Here is a 27,289-nt window from a genome sequence, read left to right as displayed (position 1 = left end):
AGAGAGAGAGAGAGAGAGAGAACACATGCACTCATAGGGGATGAGGTGTAGAGGGAGAGGAAGAAAAGCCCAAGTAGACTGTGAGCTGAGTACATCGCTCGACTGTGCTCAATCCCATGACCCTTGAGACCATCACCTACTGAAATCAAGAGTTGGAAGCTCAGCTGACTGAGCCATCCAGGTGCCTTAAAGCTGTCTTTTTTTTTTTTTTTAATATTTTATTTATTTATGAGAGACACAGAAACACATGCAAAGGGAGAAGCAGGCTCCCCATGGGGAGCCCTATGTGGGACTCGATCCCAGGACCCCAGGATCGCGCCGAAGGCAGGCACTAAACCGCTGAGCCACCTAGGAGCCCCATAAAGCTGTCTTTATTCATGAATAGCATGAGGTAGAAAATCCTAAAGATCTACAAAAAAGTTATTAGAACTAATAAACAATTATAAAAAATTTTAGGATATAGGATCAATGTTAAATCCATTGCTTTCTATAAATGAGCAGAAAACATTCAAAACTATATTTAGGAATATAATTGCATTCATAATAGCATCAGAAAGGAAAAAAACAGGAATAAATTTAACAAAAGAAGTATAAGACTTGTACAATAAAAATTACAGCTCATTGCTGAAGAAAATTAAAAACTTAAGTATTTAAACATTAAACATTAATTTAAAAATTAAAGATTTAAATAAATGGAGAAACATTCCATGTTCATGAATTTGAAGATTGGGTATTGTTGACATGGCAGGTAAAGTTGATATGTAAATTTAATGCAGTCTGTCAGAATGCAAGCAAGACTTCGTGTTTGTGCAGTTTAAAATTTTCATTTTAATTAAACCTTACTGAAAATATACTCTCTAAGGATACAAAAATTTTGTATACTAAAATCACCTGGTATTTTTCAGTATATGGTTATTATGCCAATTAGGTATGCTTATTTCAGCTAATTATGAAATTTTAAAAATTGTTTATATTTTATCTTTCGATGTAATTTTCTTTTGAAAATGTAAAATATTTATATAATTTGAAAGTCATAACTGTAAGTTCGCCCGGTGGCCCAGTTGGTTGTGTGTCTGCCTTTGCTTCAGGTCATGATACCAGGGTCCTGGGATCGAGCGCCATGTTGGGCTCCCTGCTCATGGGGAGTCTGAATCTCCCTCTCCCTCTGCTGCTCCTCCCCCTGCTTGTATGTACACATGCACATGCGCACTCTCTCTCTCTTGCTCTTTCTCTGTCAAAGAAATAAAATCTTTTTAAAAAAAAGTCATAACTGAGGTTTATTTAAGAGTCTTTCTTCTGTCTGTGTCCCCTCTCTTATTCCTATTCACCTGCGTTTTTTTCTACCTATCTATTACAGATCACTCCATGTCAGTACAAAATCTTTCTCAATCCTTTTTAATTTGAATAACTATATAACTAATATAAATAAGTTATTGATTGTGAAGAAGTAGCATAGTATTTTGAAGCAGCCCTATTGATAGACTTTTGGGCTCAATTTTTTACTACAAAAAAATAACAGTGAATAGTTGTGTGTATATGTCATTTTGTATTTTGCCAATATATCTTTGGAGTGGATTCCGAAACATAATTCAAACGTAAATGCATTTGTAATTTGTGTGTGTGTGTGTGTGTGTATTGAATTTTATTTATATGTATATTTTTTATTGGAGTTTGATTTGCCAACTATAGCATAATACCCAGTGCTCATACAGTCAGGTGCCCTCCTCAGTGCCCATCACCTAGTCACCCCATCCCTCCGCCCACCTCCCCTTCCACCACCCCTTGTTAGTTTCCCAGATTTAGAAGTCTCTCATGTTTTGTCACCCTGATTTTTCCCACTCATTTCCTCTCCTTTTCCCTATAATCCCTTTCACTATTTTTTATATTCCCCAAATGAATGAGACCATGTAATGTTTGTCCTTCTCCAGTTGACTTACTTCACTCAGTATAATACCTTCCAGTTCCATCCACATCGAAGCAAATGGTGGGTATTTGTCCTTTCTGATGGCTGAGGAATATTCCATTGTATATATACATAGACCACATCTTCTTTATCCATTCATCTTTCGATGGACACCAAGGCTCCTTCCACAGTTTGGCTATTGAGGCCGTTGCTGCTATAAACCTTGGGGTGCAAGTGTCCTGCCATTTCACTGCATCTGTATCTTTGGGTAAATCTCCAGCACTACAGTTGCTGGGTCATAGGGTAGTTCTACTTTTAACTCTTTGAGGAATCTTTTTAATTCTTCTCTAATTTCCTGGTTGAACCTTTCATCTTTCAGCAGGATGCTCTTTAACCTCCACATGTTTGAATTTCTTCCAAATTTCTTCTTGTGATTGAATTCTAGTTTCAAAGCATTATGGTCTGAAAATATGCAGGGGACAATCCCAATCTTTGGTTCGGTTGAGACCTGATTTGTGACCCAGTATGTGTTCTATTCTAGAGAAAGTTCCATGTGCACCTGAGAAGAATGTGTATTCATTGAGTTTGTATGGAAAAGTTTTGTATATATCTGTGAAATCCAATGGTCCAGTGTATCATTTAAAGCCCTTGTTTCTTTGTTGAGGTTGTGCTTAGAATATCTGTCATTTGCAGAAAGCACCTTGTTGAAGTCGCCTATTAGTGTATTAATTATTTATGTCTTTACCTTTGTTACTAATTAATTGATATACTTGGCAGCTCCCACATTAGGGAGATAAATATTCATGATTGTTAGGTCTTTTGGTTGGATAGATCCTTTAAGTATGATATAGTGTCCCTCTTCATCTCCTAATATAGTCTTTGGGATAAACTTTAATTTATCCAATATGAAGATTGCTACCCAGCTTTCTTTTGAGGATCATTTGAATGGTAAATGGTTCTCCACCTTTCATTTTCAGACCGGAGGTGTCTTTAGGTCTAAAGAGTCTCTTGTAGACAGCAAATAGATGGGTCTTGCTTTTTTATCCAGTTTGAAACCCTGCGTCTTTGATGGGATCATTTAGCCCATTCATGTTCAGAGTAAATATTGGAAAATAGGCATTTAGTGTCATCATAATACCTATTCAGTCCCTGTTTTTTTATATATATTTTTTATTTATTTATTTATTCATGAGACACACACACACACACACACACACACACAGAGGCAGAGACACAGGCAGAGGGAGAAGTAGACTCCATGAAGGCAATCTGATGTGGGACTCGATCCTGGGACTCCAGAATCATGCCCTGGGCCAGAGGCAGGCGCTAAACCGCTGAGCCACCCAGGGATCCCCAGTCCCTGTTTTTGTGGCTTATTTTTTGGGCTTCCTCTTTCTTTTACGGGGTCCCCCTTAATATTTGTGTAGATTTGGTTTGGTGGTCACATGTTCTTCCTGTTTCTGCCTATATGGAAGCTCTTTATCCCTCCTTCCATTCTAAATGAGAGACTTGCTGGATAAAGTATTCTTGGCTGTATGTTCTTCTCATTTGGGACCCTGAATATATTTGCCAGCCCTTTCTGCCCTGGCAGGTCTCTGTGGATAGGTCGGCTGTTAATCTCACATTTCTCCCTGTATAAGTTAGGAATCTCTTGTTTCCTGTTGCCCTAAGTTTTTTTTTTTTTCTCTATATCTTTGGAAGTTGCAAGTTTCACTGTTAAACATCAAGGTGTTTAATGGTTTTTATTGATTTTGGGGGGGAACCTCTCTATTTCCTGGATCTGAATTCCTGTTTCCCTCCCCAAATTAGGGAAGTTCTCAGCTATGTTTTGTTCAAATACATTTTCTGGCCCTCTGCCCAGTTCACATTTTCTGGAACCCCAATTATACATAGTTTTTTTTTTTCCTTCTGAGACTGTCATTTATTTCCCTTAACCTTTCCTCATGGTCTTTTAGTTGTTTTTCTCTTTTTTCCTCACCTTCCTTCCTTGCCATCAACTTGTCTTCTTTGTCACTCACTCTTTCTTCCATCTCATTAACCCTCGTCATTAGGACCTCCAGTTTGGATTTCATCTCATTTAATTGATTTTTAATTTTGGCCAGATTAGATCTAAATTCTGCAGTTGAAGTCCCTTGAATCCTTTATGCCTTTATCCAGAGCCACCAGTAGCTTTATAATTGTGCTTCTGAATTGGCTTTCTGACACTGGTTTTTTTTTTTCTCTCTCTCTTTTTTTTTTAGTAATAAATTTATTTTTTATTGGTGCTCAACATGCCAACATACAGAATAACACCCAGTGCTCATCCCGTCAAGTGCCCACCTCAGTGCCGCCACCAAGTCACCCCCAACCCCCGCCCACCTCCCCTTCACCACCCCTAGTTCGTTTCCCAGAGTTAGGAGTCTTCCATGTTCTGTCTCCCTTTCTGATATTTCCCACTTATTTTTCCTCCTTTCCCCATTATTCCCTTTCACTATTATTTATATTCCCCAAATGAATGAGACCATATAATGTTTGTCCTTCTCCATTTGACTTACTTCACTCAGCATAATACCCTGCAGTTCCTTCCATGTCGAAGCAAATGGTGGGTATTTCTCATTTCTAATGGCTGAGGAATATTCCATTGTATACATAAACCACATCTTCTTTATCCATTCATCTTTCGAAGGACACCGAGGCTCCTTCCACAGTTTGGCTATTGTGGACATTGCTGCTATAAACATTGGGGTGCAGGTGTCCCGGCGTTTCATTGCATCTGTATCTTTGGGGTAAATCCCCAGCAGTGCAATTGCTGGGTCGTAGGGCAGATCTATTTTTAACTCCTTGAGGAACCTCCACGCAGTTTTCCAGAGTGGCTGCACCGATTCACATTCCCACCAACCGTGTAAGAGGGTTCCCTTTTTTCTCCGCATCCTCTCCAACATTTGTGGTTTCCTGCCTTGTTAATTTTCCCCATTCTCACTGGTGTGAGGTGGTATCTCATTGTGGTTTTGGTTTGTATTTCCCTGATGGCAAGTGATGCGGAGCATTTTCTCATGTGTTTGTTGGCCATGTCTATGTCTTCCTCTGTGAGATTTCTGTTCATGTCTTTTGCCCATTTCAGGATTGGATTGTTTGTTTCTTTGCTGTTGAGTTTAATAAGTTCTTTATAGATCTTGAAACTAGCCATTTATCTGATATGTCATTTGCAAATATCTTCTCCCATTTTGTAGGTTGTTTTTTAGTTTTGTTGACTGTATCCTTTGCTGTGCAAAACTTCTTATCTTGATGAAGTCCCAATAGTTCATTTTTGCTTTTGTTTCTTTTGCCTTTGTGGATGTATCTTGCAGGAAGTTACTGTGGCTGAGTTCAAAAAGGGTTGCTTGTGTTCTCCTTTAGGATTTTGATGGAATCTTGTCTCACATTTAGATCTTTCATCCATTTTGAGTTTATCTTTGTGTATGGTGCAAGAGAGTGGTCTAGTTTCATTCTTCTGCATGTGGATGTCCAATTTTCCCAGCACCATATGTTGAAGAGACTGTCTTTCTTCCAATGGATAGTCTTTCCTCCTTTATCGAATATTAGTTGAGCATAAAGTTGAGGGTCCACTTCTGGGTTCTCTATTCTGTTGCATTGATCTATGTGTCTGTTTTTGTGCCAGTACCACACTGTCTTGATGACCACAGCTTTGTAGTACAACCTGAAATCTGACATTGTGATGCCCCCAGCTATGGTTTTCTTTTTTAAAATTCCCCTGGCTATTCGGGGTCTTTTCTGATTCCACACAAATCTTAATTTATTCTAACTCTTTGAAGAAAGTCCATGGTATTTTGATAGGGATTGCATTAAACGTGTAAATTGCCCTGGTTAGCATTGACATTTTCACAATATTAATTCTTCCAATCCATGAGCATGGAATATTTTTCTATTCCTTTGCGTTTTCCTCAATTTCTTTCAGAAGTGTTCTATAGTTTTGAGGGTATAGATCCTTTACCTCTTTGGTTAGGTTTATTCCTAGGTATCTTATGCTTTTGGGTGTGATTATAAATGGGATTGACTCCTTAATTTCTCTTTCTGCAGTCTCATTGTTAGTGTATAGAAATGCCACTGACTTCTGGGCATTGATTTTGTATCCTGCCACGCTACCAAATTGCTGTATGAGTTCTAGCAATCTTGGGGTGGATTCTTTTGGGTTTTCTATGTAGAGTATCATGTGATCGGCGAAGAGGGAGAGTTCGAAGAGGGAGAGTTTGACTTCTTCTTTGCTAATTTGAATGCCTTTTATGTCTTTTTGTTGCCTGATTGCTGAGGCTAGGACTTCTAGTACTGTGTGGAATAGCAGTGGCGAGAATGGACATCCCTGTCTTCTGACATTGAATTTTAATCCAAATTGTAACTCTGTGGTAGATAGTGCTGTTTCTGATTCTTTTTTGGTGAATTCTTCCTTCTTGTCATTTTGCTCAGTGCAGAGTGGCTGTAAGTGGCCTTGGTCATGAATATTAGCCACCACCTAAATGAATTTCACCTAGATGGTTCTTGTTAGAAGGAGAAAACCTTTCTCTCTGTGGCGTTCTGGCTCTTCTCTATTTAAATCCCAGGTTCAATTTGTAGTTGCTCAGTATGTTTTGAAAGTTATCCACGTAAGTTGGTGTGACCAGGAGAGTTGAGGATCCCTACTCTTCCACCATCTTGCTCTCCCCCTTGCATTTGTAATTTTGCAAGCTTTCATTATATCCCTTTTTCGGGGGTTGATATTATTTGATCCCTCGGCAGTAAATGAGTGTCTATTTTGTCAGTTTTGCCAGTAGAGAGTATCGTGTCAAACACTTGTATTTTTTCCCATTTTTTATAGGTGGGAAAGAATTTCGAAGTGTTGTTTTAATTTGTATTTCTTTTATTATAATTGAAGTAGAACATATAGTTAAAGCTCATTTGCATTTATTTTCAGTAAACTACTGTCTTATTTTTTATAATCAGACTTTGTTCTTTTTCTTTTCTTCTCCTCCTTAGTTTTCTCTGTAAGTGTTTTAGGGCTGTGTTTCTACCGTGCTGTCAGAGAGCTCCTCAAAATAATTTAAATCAAAGGCGGTGCCCAAGTAAATATTACAGAAGCCCATATACCATCTAGTAATGTCCTGAGTCTTAAAATTTTCTGACTGAATTATCTTCTAAATTGAACATTTTGGCCCTGGTTCATCCTTCTACGAATCAGGATTTTAGATCTGGAAAAGGATTTTAATGATCATTTAGTCCTAAGCTCATATTTTTGTAGGTGAAGAAACAAACTCTGTATTCTTGGTTTATAGACTTACAGAGAAAATCTTATAGATGATCATACAATATTTTATATTCCAGATGAGAATATAAAGGGCCAGGTGAAAAAAAAAAAGGGGGGGGGGGCAGGTGAATATATCTCTGTAGGAAATAGGAATGGCTGTTTGTTTTTAGGAAGAGACTAGATTTTTTATAACTCATGAGTATCAAATTCTGAATCTGTGATCATCTTTAGGCCCGAGACTCTCCGAAAGCCTTCCAGCTATTTTCTAAAAATGGTCAGATTTAAAAGTAATGAAAACAATTCTCCTTAATGCCTAAATTGCGCTTGAAGATTTCTGGGGATGAGTACAATAATATGGTTCATGTACAAATGCTACTTGTATTTCATGGTTTTTATATGATCTTTAAAGTTACTTTTAAAATTTGTAGTCATTGGTGTTTATTTTGCTTGTTATGTGGGTAGGCACTCATAAAATATTTGTTCAAAGCAGGCATGTTCATATAATTCTTTTTTTTTTCCTTAGGAGTTCTTGTGTCACACAATTAGCCCTTTTGGAAAGTGTATACAGAATGTTCAAGAGGGATGACCTACTTTCAAATGTCACTCGCCAAGCATTTGTAGATCGCTCTCTTCTCACTCTGTTGTGGCATTGTGGCCTGAATGCTTTGAGAGAATTCTTTGGCAAAATTGTGGTGGAAACCATTGATGTGTTGAAGTCTAGATTTACAAAGGTATTTGTACATCTGTTATTAAATTTAATGGTAATGAGAATTGACCAATCTCCTTGATCAATGTCCTTAAAAACTTCAATGTGTGGTTGGAACTAGAGGGTATTATGCTAAGTGAAATAAGTTGATCAGAGAAAGACAATTATATGATCTTACTCATATGTGGAATTTAAGAAACAAAACAGAGGATCATAGAGCAAGAGAGGAAAAAATAAAACAAGATGAAATCAGAGAGAAAGACAAACCATAAAAGACTCTGAATCATAGGAAGCAACTGAGGGTCGCTGGAGGGGAGGAAGTGGGGTGATGGGGTAACTGGGTGATGTAATGAGCACTGGATATTACATTACATAAGACTGATAAATCACTTTCCTCTACCTCTGAAACCAAGAATACATTATATGTTAATTAATTGAATTTAAATAAAATTAAAAAAAAACTGCAATGGATCATTGTTGCTCAAGGAGTATTACCTCAACAGTTTGATAACAATCTGTAGTTACATGGAGTCTCCATTAGTTTCCTGAGGGTGTTTTAACAAATTACCACCAACGTGGCTTAGAACATCAGAGATTTATTCTCTCTTAGTTCTGTAAGGCAGAAATCAGAAATCAGTTTCCTTGGGCTTTCGTCAAGGTGTTGCAAGGCTATAGAGGCCCTAGGGATAAAGCCTTTCTTTGCCGCTTCCAGCTTTTGTGACAGCCTGTATTCCTTGGCTTGTGGCTAAGTCACTTCTCTCTTTGCTTCTGTGGTCACATTGCCTCCTCTTCTTTTGTCTAATCCCTCTTTGCCTCTCCTATAAATATATGATTGCATTAGGACCCACTTTGATCATCTGCTAATTCCAGATCCTTTACTTGATTTTATCTTTATAATCCTTTTTTATCATCTAAGGTAACGTTCAGGATTCCAGTGATTGGACCGTGGGTATTTGTAAGGGGATGTTATTCAGCTTAATATAGTCTCCCTGCATCAAATGTTCTCACTCGCAAAATACATTTTTCACATCCTAACATCTCCCAGAGTCTAAACACATCACCTCATCAACCTTTAAGTCAAAATTCAATCTGAGTATCATCAGCTCAGAGTCCTTGCTTTCATCATTCAAACTGTAATGAATCACGTATGGGTAAGATTCTGGGTATGATCCATCTTTGGGCAAATTTCTTTCCATTTGTGGACCTGTGAAACTAGAAAACAAATAATTTGTTTCCAAAAGACAGTGGTTCAACAGGCATAGGATGACAATTATAGTCATTCCTATTTTAAAAAAGAGAAAATGAGGTAAGGAAGAAATCAGTGTTCCATAGGTGCAGGCAGGCAGATTCTGCCTGGATAATATAATGCTTTGTGCTTGGTGTTCTGCCCTCTAGACCAAGACTCCATTCTTAGAGTCATTCTTTTTTCTTGAAGGATGGCATATATTTGCAGCTGAGTAGTTTTTATCAATCTGTTTCTTGCCTGTGGAATTCAGGGAGTACAACAGCTTTGTCCACCACCCCCCCACCCCCCATTTAATTTTGTCTCTGTCTGCTTCAGTCTAAGCTGGTGGTGTTTCCTCGGGTATGACATTCTCAACAACTCATAGCTCTCCTGTGTGTGTCTTGGTGGTTTACTCCATTAGATGAGAGTCCTTCACAGGTCTTTGTTGGATAATTACATCTCTGTTCTTGGTTCTATTGAAATGGATGAGGGCATCCAGGAGTCCCATGCTAATTTCTTCAGTACTGGCTCAAGAATGTCCAGCCACACCCTTGTTCTTCTCTCCCAAGCCACTTTTCTAACAGTGAATTTCCTAATGTTAGCATCTTTCACAATCTGGGTAAGCTGAGAATTTCTCAAATCAAGTTTTGGTTCTTATTGCTTAGTAGTTTTTTTTTTTTTTTTTAAGATTTTATTTATTTATTCATGAGAAACAGAGACAGAGAGGCAGAGACACAGGCAGAGGGAGAAGCAGGCTCCACACAGGGAGCCTGATGTGGGACTCCATCCCAGGTCTCCAGGATCAGGCCCTGGGCTGAAGGCGGCGCTAAATCACTGAGCCACGTGGGCTGCCCTCCCTGCTTAGTAGTTTTTTTTTTTTTTTTTTTTTTTTTATGATAGTCACAGAGAGAGAGAAAGAGGCAGAGACACAGGCAGAGGGAGAAGCAGGCTCCATGCACCAGGAGCCCGATGTGGGATTCGATCCCGGGTCTCCAGGATCGCGCCCTGGGCCAATGGCAGGCGCCAAACAGCTGTGCCACCCAGGGATCCCCCTGCTTAGTAGTTTTTAATTCAATTTGTCTCTTGCACCTCACATGTATTATAAGCAGCAAAGAAGAAAGCAGCCAGCACCTTCAACAAATTTGCTTGGAAATTTTTTCAGCTAAATATTCAAGTGCATGGCTTACAAGTTCTGCTGTGTATATAACTGTAGAACACTTTCTCAGCCAAGTTTTCTTGCCACTGTATAACAAGGATCCTCTTTCCTCCAGTTTCCAAAAGTATGTTCCTTATTTCCTTTTGAGACCTCACTAGCAACTACTTTAATGTCCATATTTCTACCACAAGTGTGTTTATGATGATTGAGAAGTTCTGTAAGACAATTTTAGCTTTTTCTGTCAAGCTTTTTACTTCCTTCTGAGCTCTCACCAGCAATGCCTTCAGTGTTGATTATTTCTGCCAGCAGTCTCTATAGGCAGTTGGCTTTTTCCGTCATGCATGGCAAATTTCTTTCAGCCTTTACCCATCATCCATGTGTTAGAGCAGGTCCAACTCTTGATACCAAAATGTGTATTAGTTTTCTAAATTTTCAGTAACAAATTACTGTCAGCTTGGTGGCTCAAAACAACAGAATTTTATTCTCTCCCAGTTTTGGAGGCCAGAAGTCTAATTAGTTTCACTGAGCTGAATTTGTGATGTTGTCATGACCACAGTTGTCCCAGCAGCCCTGAGTATCCGCTCCTTGCCTCTTCCAGCTTCTGGTAGCTGCTGGCATTCCTCAATATGTGGCTGCATCATTCTGGCCCCTAATTCCGTCATCACATAGCCTTTTCCTGTATGTCTCATTTCTCTCTCTTTCCTCTTGTAAGGTTACATATGGTTTCATCTGTGGCTGAATGAAAACCCAGAATTGTCTCCCTATCTTAAGATCCTTAACTTAATCACATTCACAAAGTCCTTTTTTGCCTTATGAGAGTGTATTCACAGGTTCCAGGGATTAGGATGTGGATATCTTTAGAAAATTCTGTAAGTACTTGAAAATTTTGTTTTTTATTACTTTGAAGTTTCACCTGCTATTGGTCATGTCTTTGATAAGATTTTGTGCAAAAGCCCTATATTCACATTCTAAGGTCACTATTTGGACGTTGTGCATTACTTCCTGCTACACTCAGTATAACACATCAGTATTTAGATCTATGTTTCTGACCTTGGGTGGTCTCCTATTGAAGTGATTCAACAGCCATGTTAAAATTATGTTATATGTAAAAAGCATTGAATATTAAATATATGTATTTGAGTATTTGATATATTCAATAAATAATTTTTCATATTTGATTAGACCAAAGATAATCATTTGTTACCTTTCCTTAGCTAAATGAATCTACTTTTGATACTCAAATCACCAAGAAGATGGGGTTTTATAAGATGCTAGATGTGATGTATTCTCGTCTTTCAAAAGATGATGTTCACTCAAAGGAATCTAAAATTAATCAAGTTTTCCACGGCTCATGTATTACAGAAGGAAATGAACTTACAAAGACACTTATTAAGTAAGGTTTTAGTCAACTTTTGGTTTGTTTGATTGGTTAATATTTTTGATGCATGTATCATTATGCTTGTATATAATGTGAATAAATGTTTAAGTATGAGTTTTTATAATTTTCTTTTTATGTACAAACTACTTAGACTTCAATTTAGCAGGTTATTGGGTAGCATGTTTTATCCTATACTCATCTTTTATAAGGAATAAAACTCGAATTGTTTTTTTTCCTCCCATTCCCCCACTCCTTAATAGCTTGATATATTTTTAGTGGTGTGATTTACAATATAAAGGGATTTATATATTTTCCTGACCGCCATTTGAAATTAAAGGAATAGATTGTGTGCTGATAAAACTGTTTTCAACAGTAGTTGGTCACCTGGGCAGTTTGGAGACCCCATCCTGCAGAATGAACTCTTAGCTCCTTAGCATGGCAGGCGAGCTCTTTTAAGAATGCACCCCCCTCTACACCTTTTGCTCACTGCCAGCCACTGCTGCTTCCCACCACATCTTCTGAACACACCATGTGGCTTATCCCTCACTATAAGTAACACTCTTCTCTCTGTTCATAATCCTTACATACATTTCCCCTTTGACTTAGAATTCAAAATACGGTTCATATTTTTTCTTTAAACCGTTGCTGGCTCCTGTGCCTGGCTTACTGTTGATCCTCCTTGCTTCCATCTCTTAATTTACTGGGCTGGTTGCTGTTGCTGTGCGTACCACAGTGTGGTGAAATCCCTGGACCCCACCTTTACCTTGAGATGTGCGTGGGTTCCGTGACTTAAGTTGTCTTTCTTTTTTTTTTTTTTTTTAAGTTGCCTTTTATTTCCAGTACCTAGTATTATGCCAGACACAAACGTGACACTCAGAGAAGGCTAAACTGAATTCAGATTCTGTTGTCTGGCATTGTTGGGCTTATGCTTCAATTTCCCTGTTATATGAATTAATTTTTAACCTGCATCTATTCTACAGATTGTGCTATGATGCATTTACAGAGAACATGGCGGGTGAGAATCAGTTGCTGGAGAGGAGAAGACTTTACCATTGTGCTGCATACAACTGTGCCATTTCTGTTATCTGCTGTGTCTTCACTGAATTAAAATTTTACCAAGGTTTTCTGTTTAGTGAAAAACCTGAAAAGGTAGACTTTTCATAAAACTTCCAGTTGCCATCAGTGCAGGATTTCAAGTTAATTATCTAAATTAAAATTATATCATAATTTGCCCATAATTTGCACATCCTCAGAATATTGAGGATGTAGTTCTTGTAGTTCTGCATATATAAAGCTAAAGTGCTTCACCATGAGTTATTAAGTATAGTAGCATCAGCAATAAGGTTCTCCACTATTCAGATATTTTTTCTATGACTCTTTGGATTTACAGAACTTGCTTATTTTGGAAAATCTGATTGACCTGAAACGCTGCTATACTTTTCCTATAGAAGTTGAGGTGAGTGAAATTTTTTATTGGTGTTCCTGAGTTTGAAAAATTTATCAGATGCTTATAGAAAAAACATATTATGTTAAACATGTGAAATTCCTAGTATTCAATTTGAACTATAATATCTGGTACAATTGCAGGCAACTATAGAAAAATGATCATAACTTGATTTTTCCCTCTCTTAACTAGTGAAAGATAGAAAATGGCAATAAAAGATGCTGTTAGAACATATCCCAGAAGTTGTTTGCTGAGTAAATTCCTCTGGTCAGTGAAATTGAGATCTATCCAGATATAGCATTATAATGCTGTGGCCCTGCTTGGGTAATTTGGCAGGATAATGGGAGTTGTCTGAGCAGAAGTCATGGTAATAGTTGGGAAACTTGCTGTGGCAAATGTGACAAGCTTAATTTTAGCCAAGCTAAGTTTGACATGCCAGCCTCAGCAATTGGTGGGAGATTGTAGGTGCAGCCTTTCACAGCCCACTGGAGATGGGAATTGGGTAGAGTGCCAGGGCTTGTACACCATGGTATAGGTCAGGAGCTGTCACTCATATTAGCATGCGTGGCTGCTGACCTTATCAGGTCTCAGGGGTTCATGAGTTCACATAAGTGGTTGCTACCTGCCTTGTTCCCTTTTGGGACAAGACTAGGAACTTTTTTCAAGGTGTATGTTCAAAGAACTAAAAATAAAAAAAATATAATATCATTCAGACAGTTGCTGTATGTTACTTCTAAACTTTACAATAGCATTGTAAGGTGCTGTGTTATACCATAACTGTATAGTTCAGGAAACTGAGGCTTATAGGTCAGGTATAGTCTATTGATAATCTGGGCATGTGGCTGCCAGAGCTTTACCCACATTAGGTGCCAGAGCCCAGAGGGGAAACATGTGCCTCAGTGGGGTTCTGTGGGAAAAGCATTTCTTAAGGGCACTCACCTGTCTTTGTGGATATATTTAGTGATTTTATATTTGATAAAAGTCTTGTTCAAAATTTAGTTTTTTTGGTCGAATTGCTATTAAAATAGAAAATGTGTGATCATGATTCTAAAAAGTTTTAAATTGTATATTTGTTTTGCTTAACAGGTTCCTATGGAAAGAAAGAAAAAGTACATTGAAATTAGGAAAGAAGCCAGGGAAGCAGTAAATGGGGATTCAGGTGGGATATTTTCAAAATGATAAGATTCTAATTTGTTATGTAACCAATGATATTTGTTATGTGAATAAAAAAATTTTTAAATATCCAAAAAACATTGAATTGGAGTTCAAAAAGCTTTAAGTGGCAAATAGAATTCTATTTTGAAAGAAATGCAGTTAGCTAAACTTTAGCTTCATAGAAGGACCTCAGAATGGGCAAAGAGGGCTAAGAAGAAATGGTATGCTTTTTCTAAAAGTGCAAGATTGGTTGATAGCTATTTTTTGCTTATGCATTATGTCGTTTGCTTAAATGCATTCAGAAATCAGTGTTGAAATAAAAGACCCATGCTGCCACTCATCTGTTTCAGACCTCCCATCAATTCCCACCTCCCTGAGAACAGAGCTGCCTAAGTCCCCTTGCCCTGCCTGGCTCCCCCCTGCGACTCTGCCCCAACGGCACTGTCCCCTGGCTGTGCTTGTAGGCACAGGGCTCATTTGGCTCCTGGGCATTTTTACGTGATGTCTCCTCCGCCTAGAATAATCTTGGTCCCAGATATCAACTTTTGTTTAATGCCAACCTTTGAAGGAAGTTCTCCCTGGCTTCCCTATTCAAAATTAACCCTCTTTTGCTCCCCATGCTCCTTGTTTTAGTTTTTTGGTTAATTTTTCTTCATAGCTTTTTGGTTTTTTTTTGAGGATAAAATTGGGACCAGTCTTATGTGTAGATTACTTGTTTTTCAGTAGTATCTTTCCCCATGTTTCTGTTAGACTTTTTTATTAAGGTTTTTATTTATTTATTTGACACAACAAGAGAACATAAGCAGGGGGAGCAGCAGAGGAGAGGGAGAAGCAAGCAGACTCTGCACTGAGCAGGGAGCCCAGTGCAGAGCTCTATCCCAGGATTGTGGGATCATGACCTGAGCCGAAGGGAGATGCTGAACTGACTGAGCCACCCAAGCGCCCCTAGACTTTATATACAAAATATACCCCATCAAAAATTTAATGCAAGAAAATTTTGTTAATATATCCAAAAATAATATATAGTTTACCTTAATGTCTCTATCCATGACAGTAGAAAATAACTGCTCAATAATGACAAAAACAAAAGGAGATCTTTCCCCATTTCTTTTGCTTTGTTAATCTAGTCAGTCTGTTGAGAATCACAGGATTGATGAAAACTTTAGTTAACACTTTTAATTTTATTAAAAAAAAACACTTTTAATTTTAATATCGTTTGAGCTTAGAGAAATACATTTTTTCACCAATTTGAATAAATGTATTCTCTTTATATTTCAGATGGCCCTCATTATCTGTCTTCCTTGTCATATTTGGCAGACAGCAGCCTGAGTGAGGAAATGAGTCAATTTGATTTCTCAACTGGCGTTCAGAGCTATTCATACAGTTCCCAAGACCCTAAATCTACCCATGGTCATTTTCGGAGACGGGTGATCACATTTCATATATTAAAAAATATTATTGGCATTTGTAAAGGAAGAGAGGTGTCATTGTTAGTGGAAGCCAGTTCTCTGTGGGTAGTCCTCAGAGGATAGTGTGTGGAGAATTTTCTAGGATCTCTTAGCCTTCCTTTGTATAGGCTCAGCAATTGGAGTTCACCAGTATAGGAAAGAAGGCTCTCTTCAAGGGCTGATTCACCTTAGTCAGTCTCCATGAAATTAGTGTTTGAAATCATAACTGCATATAAAGGTTTCCAGTGAGAGAGATAACAGTCATAGAGACTCAGATGCCATGCTGATATGACTATTGCATTATCCTCTGCAGAAGATGAAGAAGTTGTTCAAATATTAGATGTTATCAAACTGAAATGACTGAATGCATCTGGTTCACAAATGATAGCTTAACCTCATGAACAGAGATAGGAAACTGTAGACACATACCTATGCACTTACATAGGGACACAAATGTGTACACATATGGAAAACCATGAGCTCCATGGAACATCTGTTTCCCATCTAGGGTTCATTCAAGTTTTTCCCTTTGGTTTCTTTGAAATGCACTGACTCACTTCTTCTTTCCCTTAACCCCTCTGAAGCTCTCCTGGTGTAGGTCCTGAAGAATAGGTGGGCACCCCACTCTCTCTGTCTCTACTTCCGGGTACTGTTAGGCAGTTCTTGCCCCACTTTGGCCTGCCCGTTGGCTTTTTGCCTGAGAAGGGCTTGAGCAGTGCAGTGTTTTTGAAGTTGAGTTGGACTGTAAAAGTACAACATAAAGATGTTGCCCGTAGGATTGGCTTCTTCCTTTGTATTGAATACTTCAAGAGGAGCCCATTCATTAATTCTTTCATCCAGATTGTGTCATACACCTGTACTGGGCAATAAAAGAGTACGATTTCGTTCTGTTATGACTACATTGTCTAGTGAGACTCCTCCTTTGTGAATAGGCCATTTCCATTGAGGCATCTTGGGTTCAGTCCTAATGCCTTCAATTTGATTGCGTGACTTGACTCTCTGGTTTCAGATCTATCCAGTCTTTGTGAGCAGCATCTTGACATGCAGTAATTTTGACTGAAAAACATATTGAGTAGAACTGATTGCAGTCAGATACTGTAATTAATTCCTTTGACACCTTACCAGGTATCTGGAAAATGGGTCATCACCGTTACTCTGATTTTTCTTTTTTTTTTTTTATGGCTCATTGTTTTTTTTCTTATTTCTTGTAACCCTGATTGTGTATGATATAACCCTGATTGTGTATGAAATTTACTATTTGAGTGCTCATTTAGCACTTCTCTTACTACAACATAACACCACTTTCTATCATTTCTAAACCTCCAATTTATGGAAATTTCCATTATCTTTGGGAAGAAAGAGACCATGGGCACGGGTTACAAGAGGAGTACTTTTACAAATACTGTGCAGCCTGGGAAGTGATGTTCTTAGATAGCTCCTGCTGCCAGAGAAGAATGAATTACTGAACTATCTAGGGACATTTTTTTTTTAATAATAAATTTATTTTTTATTGGTGTTCAATTTGCCAACATACAGAATAACACCCAGTGCTCATCCCGTCAAGTGTCTAGGGCCATTTTTATTCCTCTTTCTATTCAGTCTCTGCAAGCACTGAATTTCCCCATGCTTAATTTTAATTTTAACTGTACAAAAACTTCTTAGCATCTCTCAAATCTTTCTTTCCTGGAAGTGATCTGTGCTTGGAAATATCCAGATAAATAGTTTCACTTTTTGTGTGTGTGTAAAATTTACTGTACAGGTATGTAAAACCTCAATTTAGCATTACACTTATAAAATGATTACCTCTGCTGTGATTTCTGAGAATTTTAGGGCCAACAATGGTTTAAAAGTTTTGTTCTTTTATTGATTAAAATTTCAAGACAAGGACTTTACAGAATTTTTTCAGAGAAAAACTCTTTTTCAGTTTACTGAGAAAAAAAATATAGGTAAAAATTTATCTTATAGTTTAACTTCAGTAGCTCCACTTCCTCCATAATGTGTCCAATAAGAATTATTGTTCTTAAGGAGTTGAGAGTTCTGGGGCCTCCCAAGACAAACATTTGTAAAGATCTTGCTGTCTGTACAAAGCAGCATGTGTGGCATTGATGCTGTGATCTGAATGTGACGCTGAAGGGAGTCACCATGCGTATAAGAGATCAGAGAGGAAATCTGTATCTAGAATGTAAGGAAGACATGAAGTCCTGGGTTATTTTTAGTTGTTTAATAAGAAAACCTAACAAGTGTATTCAATATTATTACTAATATATCATTGTTACCTAAGTATGTCTTTTATGATACTGTCTCAAAAGTCAGAATATCAGATACACTGAAATTTTAGCAGTGTACTCTTCATCATCAGATTCTTCCCTTTTCCTAGGAGCATAAAGACCCCATGGTCCAAGATGCTGTCCTAGAGTTAGAGATGGATGAGCTCAATCAACACGAATGTATGGCAACCATGACAGCCCTGATTAAGCACATGCAGAGAAATCAGATACTATCTAAAGATGAGGTTTGTATCTGCTAATCTTGTCTCATTTAATTCTGTTTATTAGTATCATAGTAAGAATAAACACTTAATATCAAATACCAAATTCTGTATCTAATAAACATGATTTTTTTGTTCATGTCTTACTTTGTCATCTCATAATATCAAAATGTGAAGTTATTTCATTCCACTTTTTAATGTAATCTTGAATGTATCATTTCAGGGTTCAGTACCAAGAAATCTTCCTCCTTGGATGAAATTTCTTCATGACAAACTAGGAAATCCATCGGTATCATTAAATATCCGTCTCTTCTTAGCTAAGCTTGTTATTAATACAGAAGAAGTAAGTAATTTATTTCCTTAAAAATTCTTTGCAGTTGGTAAGATGGCAGAGAAATAGGGGGACCCTAAGTTTGTCTTATCCCTCTGATGCAACTAGAAAGTTAGCAAATCATTCTGAAGTCAGTCAGAGGTCTGAGAAAACAAATGCCACAAATTTACCAGAAGAGCGACCACTGACCACCGTTTGGAAGGTAGGAGGTGCAGAGACTTGAATCCATTTGTGGCATAGCAGAGGATACAGCTGGGGGAGGGAGCCTGCTTAAGGAGGCTACTGCAGAATATAATTAGTGGAGTGCAAAATCAGGACTTTTAGAAGTCTGCTAAGTGGGGGATGTTCATAACTTAAAGTAGCTTGGGTGCTGAAGCAGGGCAGAATCGCAGGTGTGACAGCATAATCTTAGGATCCCTGGGGTCGCAAGAAGAACATCTGGTGCCTAAGTGTGGTGGAGCCCCCAAGCATAGGAGCAGAGAAGCGGGCTGAGAACACTCAGTCTAGGTTCTGGCTCTGTGCTCTGTGTTGCCATAAACTGCGCAGTGATCGTGCTACCACTTTCCTGGGAGGGGTCTAGCAAAAGGTAGAAATGGGCTGACACCCTTACACTCCCGTAGGAAGAATAGCATGGGTCCACCCCACAGGAGTCCCTAAAATTTGGTTTGAAACTCAGTCGTATGCCTGAGATGAAAGGGCATAGTCACCGGCTGAGTGAACACAGTTCTCATGGAAACTGGGGAGACAAGAGTGATGGCTCTTCTGTGAGGGCTCCCTGAAGAGTGGGGAGTGGGGAGCACCACCATGTTCATTCTGCCCATCTGAGCTGAAAGCCTTCAGGGAGCAAAACAGCGCCACTTAGTGGAGTCCGGAGCTGCTAACACCAAGCTCTGCCTTTGCTCACTGGAGATGCATTTCCATGAGAGCAGGTGCGCCTGAGAATCAGTGCAACAGGCCCCTCACCAGAAGGCTTGCAAATAACTCACTCTCACCAAGTTTGCTGATGATAGAGGGCTACAAGACTTCAGCTCTAGGGGAAAACACTATATACCATTCTCTTTTTATTCCTTAGTCTTTTAGTATTTCTTTTTGTTATTTTTAATTTTTTTCATTTAATTTCTTATTCCTATAAAATTTTTATCTACGTATATACTTTACATGTATATCTTATTTTTCATTTCCTTTCACTGTATTTTATTTTATAATTGCATATATATATATATTTTTCTTTCTTACTTTGGGATCTAATTTCTTTTAACAAGAAGATCAAAACACAATCAGGATCTAGTTTTGTTTTGTTGTTTTTTTCTGTTGTCATTGTTACTGTTTTTTTTCTTTCTTTATTCTTTTCTTTCTGAACAAAATAACAAGATGAATAAATTCACCCAAAAAGAAAGAACAGAAGATAGTATTTACTGCCATGGATTTCATCAATATGGATATAACTAAGATGTATGAACTAGAATTTAAAACAACGAATAAAAAAATAATATTAAAACAAAACAACGAATATAAAGATACTAAGTGGGCCTGAAAAAGCATTAGAAAACCCTAGAGAGAGAAAAAAGGAAAAAAACCTAGAGAATCTCTTACTGTAGAGATAAAAGAACTAAAGTTTAGTCAGGCCAAAATTTTAAAAAGCTATAACCAAGATGCAGTCCGAAATGGAGTCTAAAAAATGAGGATGAATGAAGCCGAAGAGTGAACCAGTGAGTGATACAGAAGATAAAATGATGGAAAATAAGAAAGCTGAAAAGAAGAGGGAAAGAAACATACCAGATCAAGAAGATAACTGAGGGAATTCAGTGATTCCATAAAGCAAAGTAATATCCATATTATAGGAGTCCCAGAAGATGAGAAGAAAGGGGGATAAGGTTTATTTGAAGGAAGTATAGCTAAGAACTTCCCTAATCTGGGGAAGGAAACAGGCATTCCAGTCCACAAAGCACAGAGAACCCCCCTCAAAATCAACAAAACCAGATCAACACCTCAACATATTATGGTGACCCTTGCAAATTATAAAGATAAAAGGAAAATCAAGGTGCCTGGGTGACTCAGTTCGTTAAGCATCTGCCTTTGGCTCAGGCCCGTGATCCCAGGGTCCTGGGATTGAGCCCTACGTCAGGCTCCCTGCTCAGTCAGCAGTCTGCTTCTCCCTTTCCCTCTGCCTTGGCTGGTGCTCTTGCTCACTCACTTGCTCTCCTCTCAAATAAATAAAATCTAAAAAAAAACAAAAAAAACAAAAAATCTTGAAAGTAGCATAGAATAAAAAGTCCTTAACATATAAGGGTAGACACATAAGGCTGGGAGCAGACCTGTCCACAGATCAGGGAAGCCAAAAAGAACTGGCATGGTATATTTAACACGCTAAGTGGGAAAAAATATGCAGAAAAGAAATCCAGCAAGGCTGTCATTCAGAATAGGAGAGGTAAACGGTTTCCAGGACAAACAAGAACTAAAGGAATTTGTGAACACTAAACGAGCTGTGAAAGAAATATTAACGGGGATCCTTTGAGGGAAGAGAGAACCCAAAAGTAACAAAGACCAGAAAGGTCTTTGGAACAGTGACCTACAGGTAACGCAATGGCACTAGATTCGTATCTTTCCAGAATTACTCTGAATGTAAATGGACTAAATGTTACAATCAAAATGCATAGGGTATCAGAATGGATTAAAAAAAAAAAGACCCATCAATATACTGTCCACCACAGACTCATTTTAGACCCAAAGACACCTCTAGATTGAAAGTGAGGGGGTAGGGAACCATTTATCTTGCCAGGGTACATCAGAAGAAAGCTAGAATAGCCATTCTTAAATCTGACATATAGATCAAAGACTACTAAGAGATGAAGGACACTGTCTTATAATTAAAAGGTCTGTATAGCAAGAAGATCTGACAATTATAAATATTTATGTTCCTAACTTGGGAGCAGCCAAATATATAAACCAATTAATAACAAAATTATAGAAACTCATTGATAATACTACAATAATAGTAGGGGAATTTAACACCCTACTCACAGCAATGGACAGATAATCTAAGCAGCTAATCAACAAGGAAACAAAGGCTTTGAATGACAGACACACTGGACCAGATGGCGTTTACAGATACATTCAGGTCATTTCATCCTAAAGCAGCAGAATATATATTCTTCTCCAGTGCACGTGGAACATTCTCTAGAATAGATCGCAAACTGGGTCACAAATCAGGTCTCAACCACTACAAAAAAAATTGAGATAATACCATGCATATTTTCAGACCACAGTACTATAAAACTTGAAGTCAACCACAAGAAAAATGTTGGAAGGACCACAAAAACATGCAGATTAAAGAGCATTCTACCTTTTTAAACAATAATTAATTAATTAATTAATTAATATATTCATTTATTCATGAGAAACAGAGAGAGGCAGAGACACAGGCAGAGGGAGCCTGATGTGGGACTCGATCCCAGGATCCAGGATCACGTCCTGAGCTAAAGGTAGATGCTCAACCACTGAGCCACCCAGTCATCCCAAGAGCATCTTACTAAAGAATGAATGGGTCAACCAGGAAATAAAGAATTTAAAAAAATTCATGGAAACAAATGAAAATAAAATCATGACAGTTTAGAATTTTTGAGATACAGTAAACATGATCCTAAGATAGAAGTATGTAGCAATAGAGGCCTTCCTCAAGAAACAAGTCTCAAAAGCACAACTTAACCTTATACCTAAAAGAGCTGGAAGAAGAACAGCAAATAAAGCCGAAATCTAACCGGAAAAGAGAAATAATAAAAATTAGAGCAGAAATCAATGATACAGAAATCAAAACAAATGAAAAGCAATCAGAACAGTACAATGAACTGAGGAGCTGGTTCCTTGATATAATTAATAATTTTGATAAACTCCTAACCAGACTTATCAAAAAAAAAAAGGGAAGAAAAAGATCCAGATCAATAAAATCATGAACAAAAGAGGAGAGATCACAACCAACACTGAAGAAATGCAAACAATTAGAGAATATTATGAATAATTATATGCCAGCAAGGCAATCTGGAAGAAATAGAATCATTCCTAGAAACATAAAACTATGCCAACTGAAACAAGAAGGAATAGAAAACCTGAACAGACCCATAATCAGCAAAGAAATTGAATTAGTAATCCAGAATCTCCCAACAGCAGGAGTCCAGGGACAGATGGTCTCCCAGTGAAATTCTACCAAATATCTGAAACTGTTCCCAGAAACGGAAATGGAAGGAAAACTTCCATACTCATTCTATGAGGCCGTCATCAAACAAGGCAAAAACCCCCACTGAAAAGGAGAATTACAGACCAGTATCTCTGCTGAATGTTGATGCCAAAATTCTCACCAAGATACTAATAAGATCCTAAGGTACATTAACAGGATATTCACCATGACTAGGTAGTCTTTATTCCTGGGCTGCAGGGGTAGTTGACATTCCTCAGTTCAATGAAGGTGATACACCACATTAATAAAAGAAAGGACAAGAACCCTATGTCCTTTTGATAGATGTAGAAAAACCATTTGACAAAATGCAGCATCCATTTTCTGCATCCTCACCAGCATTTGTGTCCCATCTTGTTAATTTTAGCCATTCTGACAGGTGTGAAGTGGTATGTCATTGTGGTTATGATTTTGTATCCCTGATGATGAGTGATGTCGAGCTTCTTTTCATGTGTCTGTTACCCATCTGGATGTCTTTCTTTGGAAAACTGTATATTCATGTTTTCTGCACATTTTTTAACTGGACTATTTGTTTATTGGTTATGAGTTTTATAAGTTCTTTATATATTTTGGATACTAGCCCTTTATTAGATAAACCATTTGCAAATATCTTTTCCCATTCTGTAGGTTGCCTTTTAGTTTGTTGATTGTTTACTTTGCTGTGCAAAAGCTTCTTATCTTGACAAATTCCTAATAGTTCATTTTCTTTTATTTCCCTGCTTCAGGAGACATATCTACGGAGAAGTTGATATGTCATAGATGTTACTGCCTGTGTACTTCTGTAGGATTTTGATGGATTTCTGTCTCACATTTAGGTCTTGCATCGATTTCGAATTTATTTTTGTGTATGGTGTTAGGAATTGGTCTAGTTTCATTCTTCTGCATGTTACTGTCTAGTTTTCCCCACACCACTTGTTGAACATTCTCTTTCCCACTGAATATTCTTTCCTGCTTTGTCAAAGATTAGTTGGCTATAGGATTGAGGGTCATTTCTGGTTTCTCTGTTCTGTTTCATTGATCTATGTGTCTGTTTTTATGCCAGTACCATGCTGTTTTGATGGTCACAGCTTTACAATATAGATTGTTAAAGTCAGGAATTATGATGCCTCTAGCTTTGGTTTTCTTTTTTTCAGCATGCTTTTGGTTATTCAGTGTCTTTTGTGATTCCATATAAATTTTAGAATTGTTTGTTGTAGTTCTGTGAAAAATGCTTGTGGTATTTTGAAAGAGATTGCATTGAATGTATAGATTGCTTTGGGTAGTATAGACATTTTAATAATATTTGTTCTTCCAATATGTGATAATGGAGTGTCTTTCCATTTCTCTGTGTTCTCTTCAATTTCTGTCTTAAGTGTTCTATAGTTCTCAGAGTACAGATCTTTAACCTCTTTGGTTAGATTTATTCCTAGATATCTTATGGTTTTTGGTGTAATTGTAAATGGATTAATTTCTTGATTTCTCTTTCTTTTTTTTTTTTTTTAAAGATTTTATTTATTTATTCATAGAGATGCAGAGAGAGGGAGAGAGAGAGAGAGAGAGAGAGAAAGGCAGAGACACAGGCAGAGGGAGAAGCAGGCTCCATGCAGAGAGCCTGACATGGGACTCGATCCAGGGTCTCCAGATCACGCCCTGGGCTGCAGGCGGTGCTAAACCACTGCGCCACCGGGGCTGCCCTTGATTTCTCTTTCTGCTGCTTCATTATCAGTGTAGAGAAATGCAGATTTCTGTATGTTGATTTTGTATTCTGTGAATTTGCTGAATTTGTGTATTAGTTCTGGCAGTGTTTTGGTGGACTTTTTCAGGTTTTCTACATAGAATATGACATCATCTGCAATAGTGAAAGTTTGACTTCTTCCTTGCCAATTTGGATGCCTTTTATTTCTTTTTGTTGTCCGATTGCTGTGGCTAGGACTTCCAGTATGGTGTTAAATGACAGTGGTGGAAGTGGACATCTCTGTCGTGTTCCTGATCATAGATGAAAAGCTCTCATTTTTCCCCATTGAGGATAATATTAGCTGTGGGTTTTTTGTAGATGTCCTTTATGATATTGATATATGTTTTGTCTAGTCCTACTTTGTTGAGGGTTTTTATCATTAATGGATGTTGTGCTTTTCAAATGCTTTTTCTGCATTTGTTGAAAGCCTCATATGATTGTATTCTTCCTTTTATTATCATATCACGTTGATTGACTTGCTCATATTGAAACACCTTGCAGCCCAGAAGCAAATCCCACATGATCGTGGTGAATTATTCTTTTTTTTTAACCTACTGTTCAATTTGGTAGTATCTTTTTGAGAACTTTTATACCCATGTTCCTCAGGGATATATTGGCCTTTAGTGTTCTTTATTAATGGAGTCTTGGGTTTGGGTTAAAATTTCAACTCTTAAATTTATTGATTTTGCAGATCTTCCTTGACTTATGATGAGGTTACATCCCAATAAACCCATCATAAGTTGAAAATACATAGGGGATCCCTGGGTGGCTCAAGTTTAGTGCCTGCCTTTGGCCCAGGGCGCAGTCTTGGAGTCCCAGGATGGAGTCCCACTTTGGGCTCCCAACATGGAACCTGCTTCTTCCTCTGCCTGTGTCTCTGCCCCCCTCTCTCTCTCTGTGTCTATCATGAATGAATGAATGAATGAATAAATAAATAAATAACTTAAAAAAATACATGTAGTACACTTAGTTTGCCAAACATCATAGCTGAACTTCACCTACCTTAAACATGCTCAGAGGAAAAAAAAAAAAAAAACATGCTCAGAGGACATATGTCAGCCCATAGTTGGGCAAAATCTAACAGAAAGCCTATTTTATAATAAGGTGCTGAATATCCCATGTAATTGATTGAATGCTGTACTGAAAGTGAAAACCAGAATAGATGTACGGGTGCAGAATGGTTTTAAGTATATCATTTGTTTACCCTTGTGATAGCATAGCTACTGGGGAGCTGTGAGTGCTGCTTGCCTCTGTGCAGCATCCCAGGAGTATCATCCTACACATCGTTTGCAAGCTCAGGAAAAGATACAAATCCAAAGTACAATTTCTACGGAAAGCATATTGCTTTTCTTAGCATCATGAAGTCCAAAAATCTTAAGATTTAACTTAGTCCTGGTAAGTCAGGGACTGTCTATAATTTAATAATCAAGAAGTTTATATTTGTTATTTATAAATCAACAGACATACATGGAGAGTGCAGACTTTTTTTTACTTATGGTGTGCATAAACAAGATTTGAGAGCATATGGATTTAAGTTGTGAGAGAAACTCTGAGGAAGCATATTTAATGAAAACGAAGTGGCAAAGGTTAAGAAGATAGGTAGCTTGAATTTTACTTTAGTTCCTTTGAATCAAAATGGCATTCTCTTGACATTTTTAAAATAAACTAGTGGACCTTAGCATATGGATACATTTTATTTAGATTTTATAGATCTTGGGCAGATGAAGTCTATAACACTGTGATTTCTGTAATACAAGAAAAATGAGAAAAAATTAGCCACATGCACCTACCTAATTTTTATGTTCTTATTTGTCATATGCTCTATGCATTTGCATATAATAACGGAATTCTCTAGAGCTGCATATTATTCAGGTGGGACAAGATTGATATAGAGAATATTTCCTTTTGATTACTAAGATCATAGTTATATCATGTTTTCAATGAAGAAAAGATCAATAATCCATTTCCCTCAAATTGTGGTTTTAGGAACCCATGAGGCTAGAGTTCAACAGAGAATCTGATTAAGCAGAGTAATTGCTGGAATTTACGTCTGCTTTAGATTTAGGTCAAATGCTAATATTAAATTTTAGCTGATGCAGGATACGTTCTTGAATTAACATTTTGGTGATTCGAAACCATTTTTTGATATTTGACTTTTAAATTTTCTTGTAGGTCTTTCGCCCTTATGCGAAGTACTGGCTAAGCCCCTTACTGCAGCTGGTGGTTTCTGAAAATAATGGAGGAGAAGGAATTCACTATATGGTGGTTGAGATAGTGGTTACTGTTCTTTCATGGACAGGATTAGCTACTCCTGTGGTAAGAATGGATACATCTTTTATGCCGTACTATATTAGTCTCTTGCTGATATCATACCAGAATTTATGACAAATAATCCAAGCTCCTTTTAATGAAAAGAGTTAACATTTTTAGCATTGTCATATTGCTGTACTAAGTGGCCTCATAATGCTAGTCTCATAATGCTAGTCTATTTGTTTTCTTTTGTGTCTGCTTTTGATAATTCCTCTGACTTTGTGTTTATTTTTAAGCTATCAGGTGTTTGTTTTGTTTCTTGTTTTTACTTGCTAGGAGCTTGGAAATTAGGTAACTGATATATTAAAAATAAGCTTGAAATAAATGTCAGTATAGGCCCTGAATATGAGGTCCTGAAAAGTTCTGCTGTAACTAAAGTCCCTGGATTTTTTTTGGCATTTGTTTTGCCAGCTTACCTACTTAGTATTGTCTCTGGCTCATTAATGGTTGAGATTGCCAATAAGAAGGTGACTACCAGGTGAATGATACTATGTCATACTCAGGCAGTCTTGTGGCTTCCTCCAGTTTAGATTCATATGTGCTAGAGCT

General features: G+C 37.6%; 1 protein-coding gene across 1 annotated transcript in view; it reads left to right on the top strand.

The window, feature by feature from the left end:
- Positions 1-27,289, top strand: part of PRKDC (protein kinase, DNA-activated, catalytic subunit) — a 217,830-nt gene that overhangs the window by 88,258 nt on the left and 102,283 nt on the right. The window contains 9 exon segments of the mRNA NM_001006651.2: positions 7,681-7,888; positions 11,459-11,637; positions 12,603-12,771; positions 13,013-13,078; positions 14,153-14,225; positions 15,500-15,648; positions 18,047-18,181; positions 18,381-18,500; positions 26,603-26,746. Coding sequence (NP_001006652.2) covers positions 7,681-7,888; positions 11,459-11,637; positions 12,603-12,771; positions 13,013-13,078; positions 14,153-14,225; positions 15,500-15,648; positions 18,047-18,181; positions 18,381-18,500; positions 26,603-26,746 — 1,243 coding nt within the window.

Source organism: Canis lupus, chromosome 29 (assembly GCF_011100685.1).
Source record: "Canis lupus familiaris isolate Mischka breed German Shepherd chromosome 29, alternate assembly UU_Cfam_GSD_1.0, whole genome shotgun sequence".
In the NCBI taxonomy this organism is placed as follows: domain Eukaryota; kingdom Metazoa; phylum Chordata; class Mammalia; order Carnivora; family Canidae; genus Canis; species Canis lupus.
Note: the sequence above shows the minus strand (reverse complement) of the source record. Positions and strands in the feature narration are given on the sequence as shown.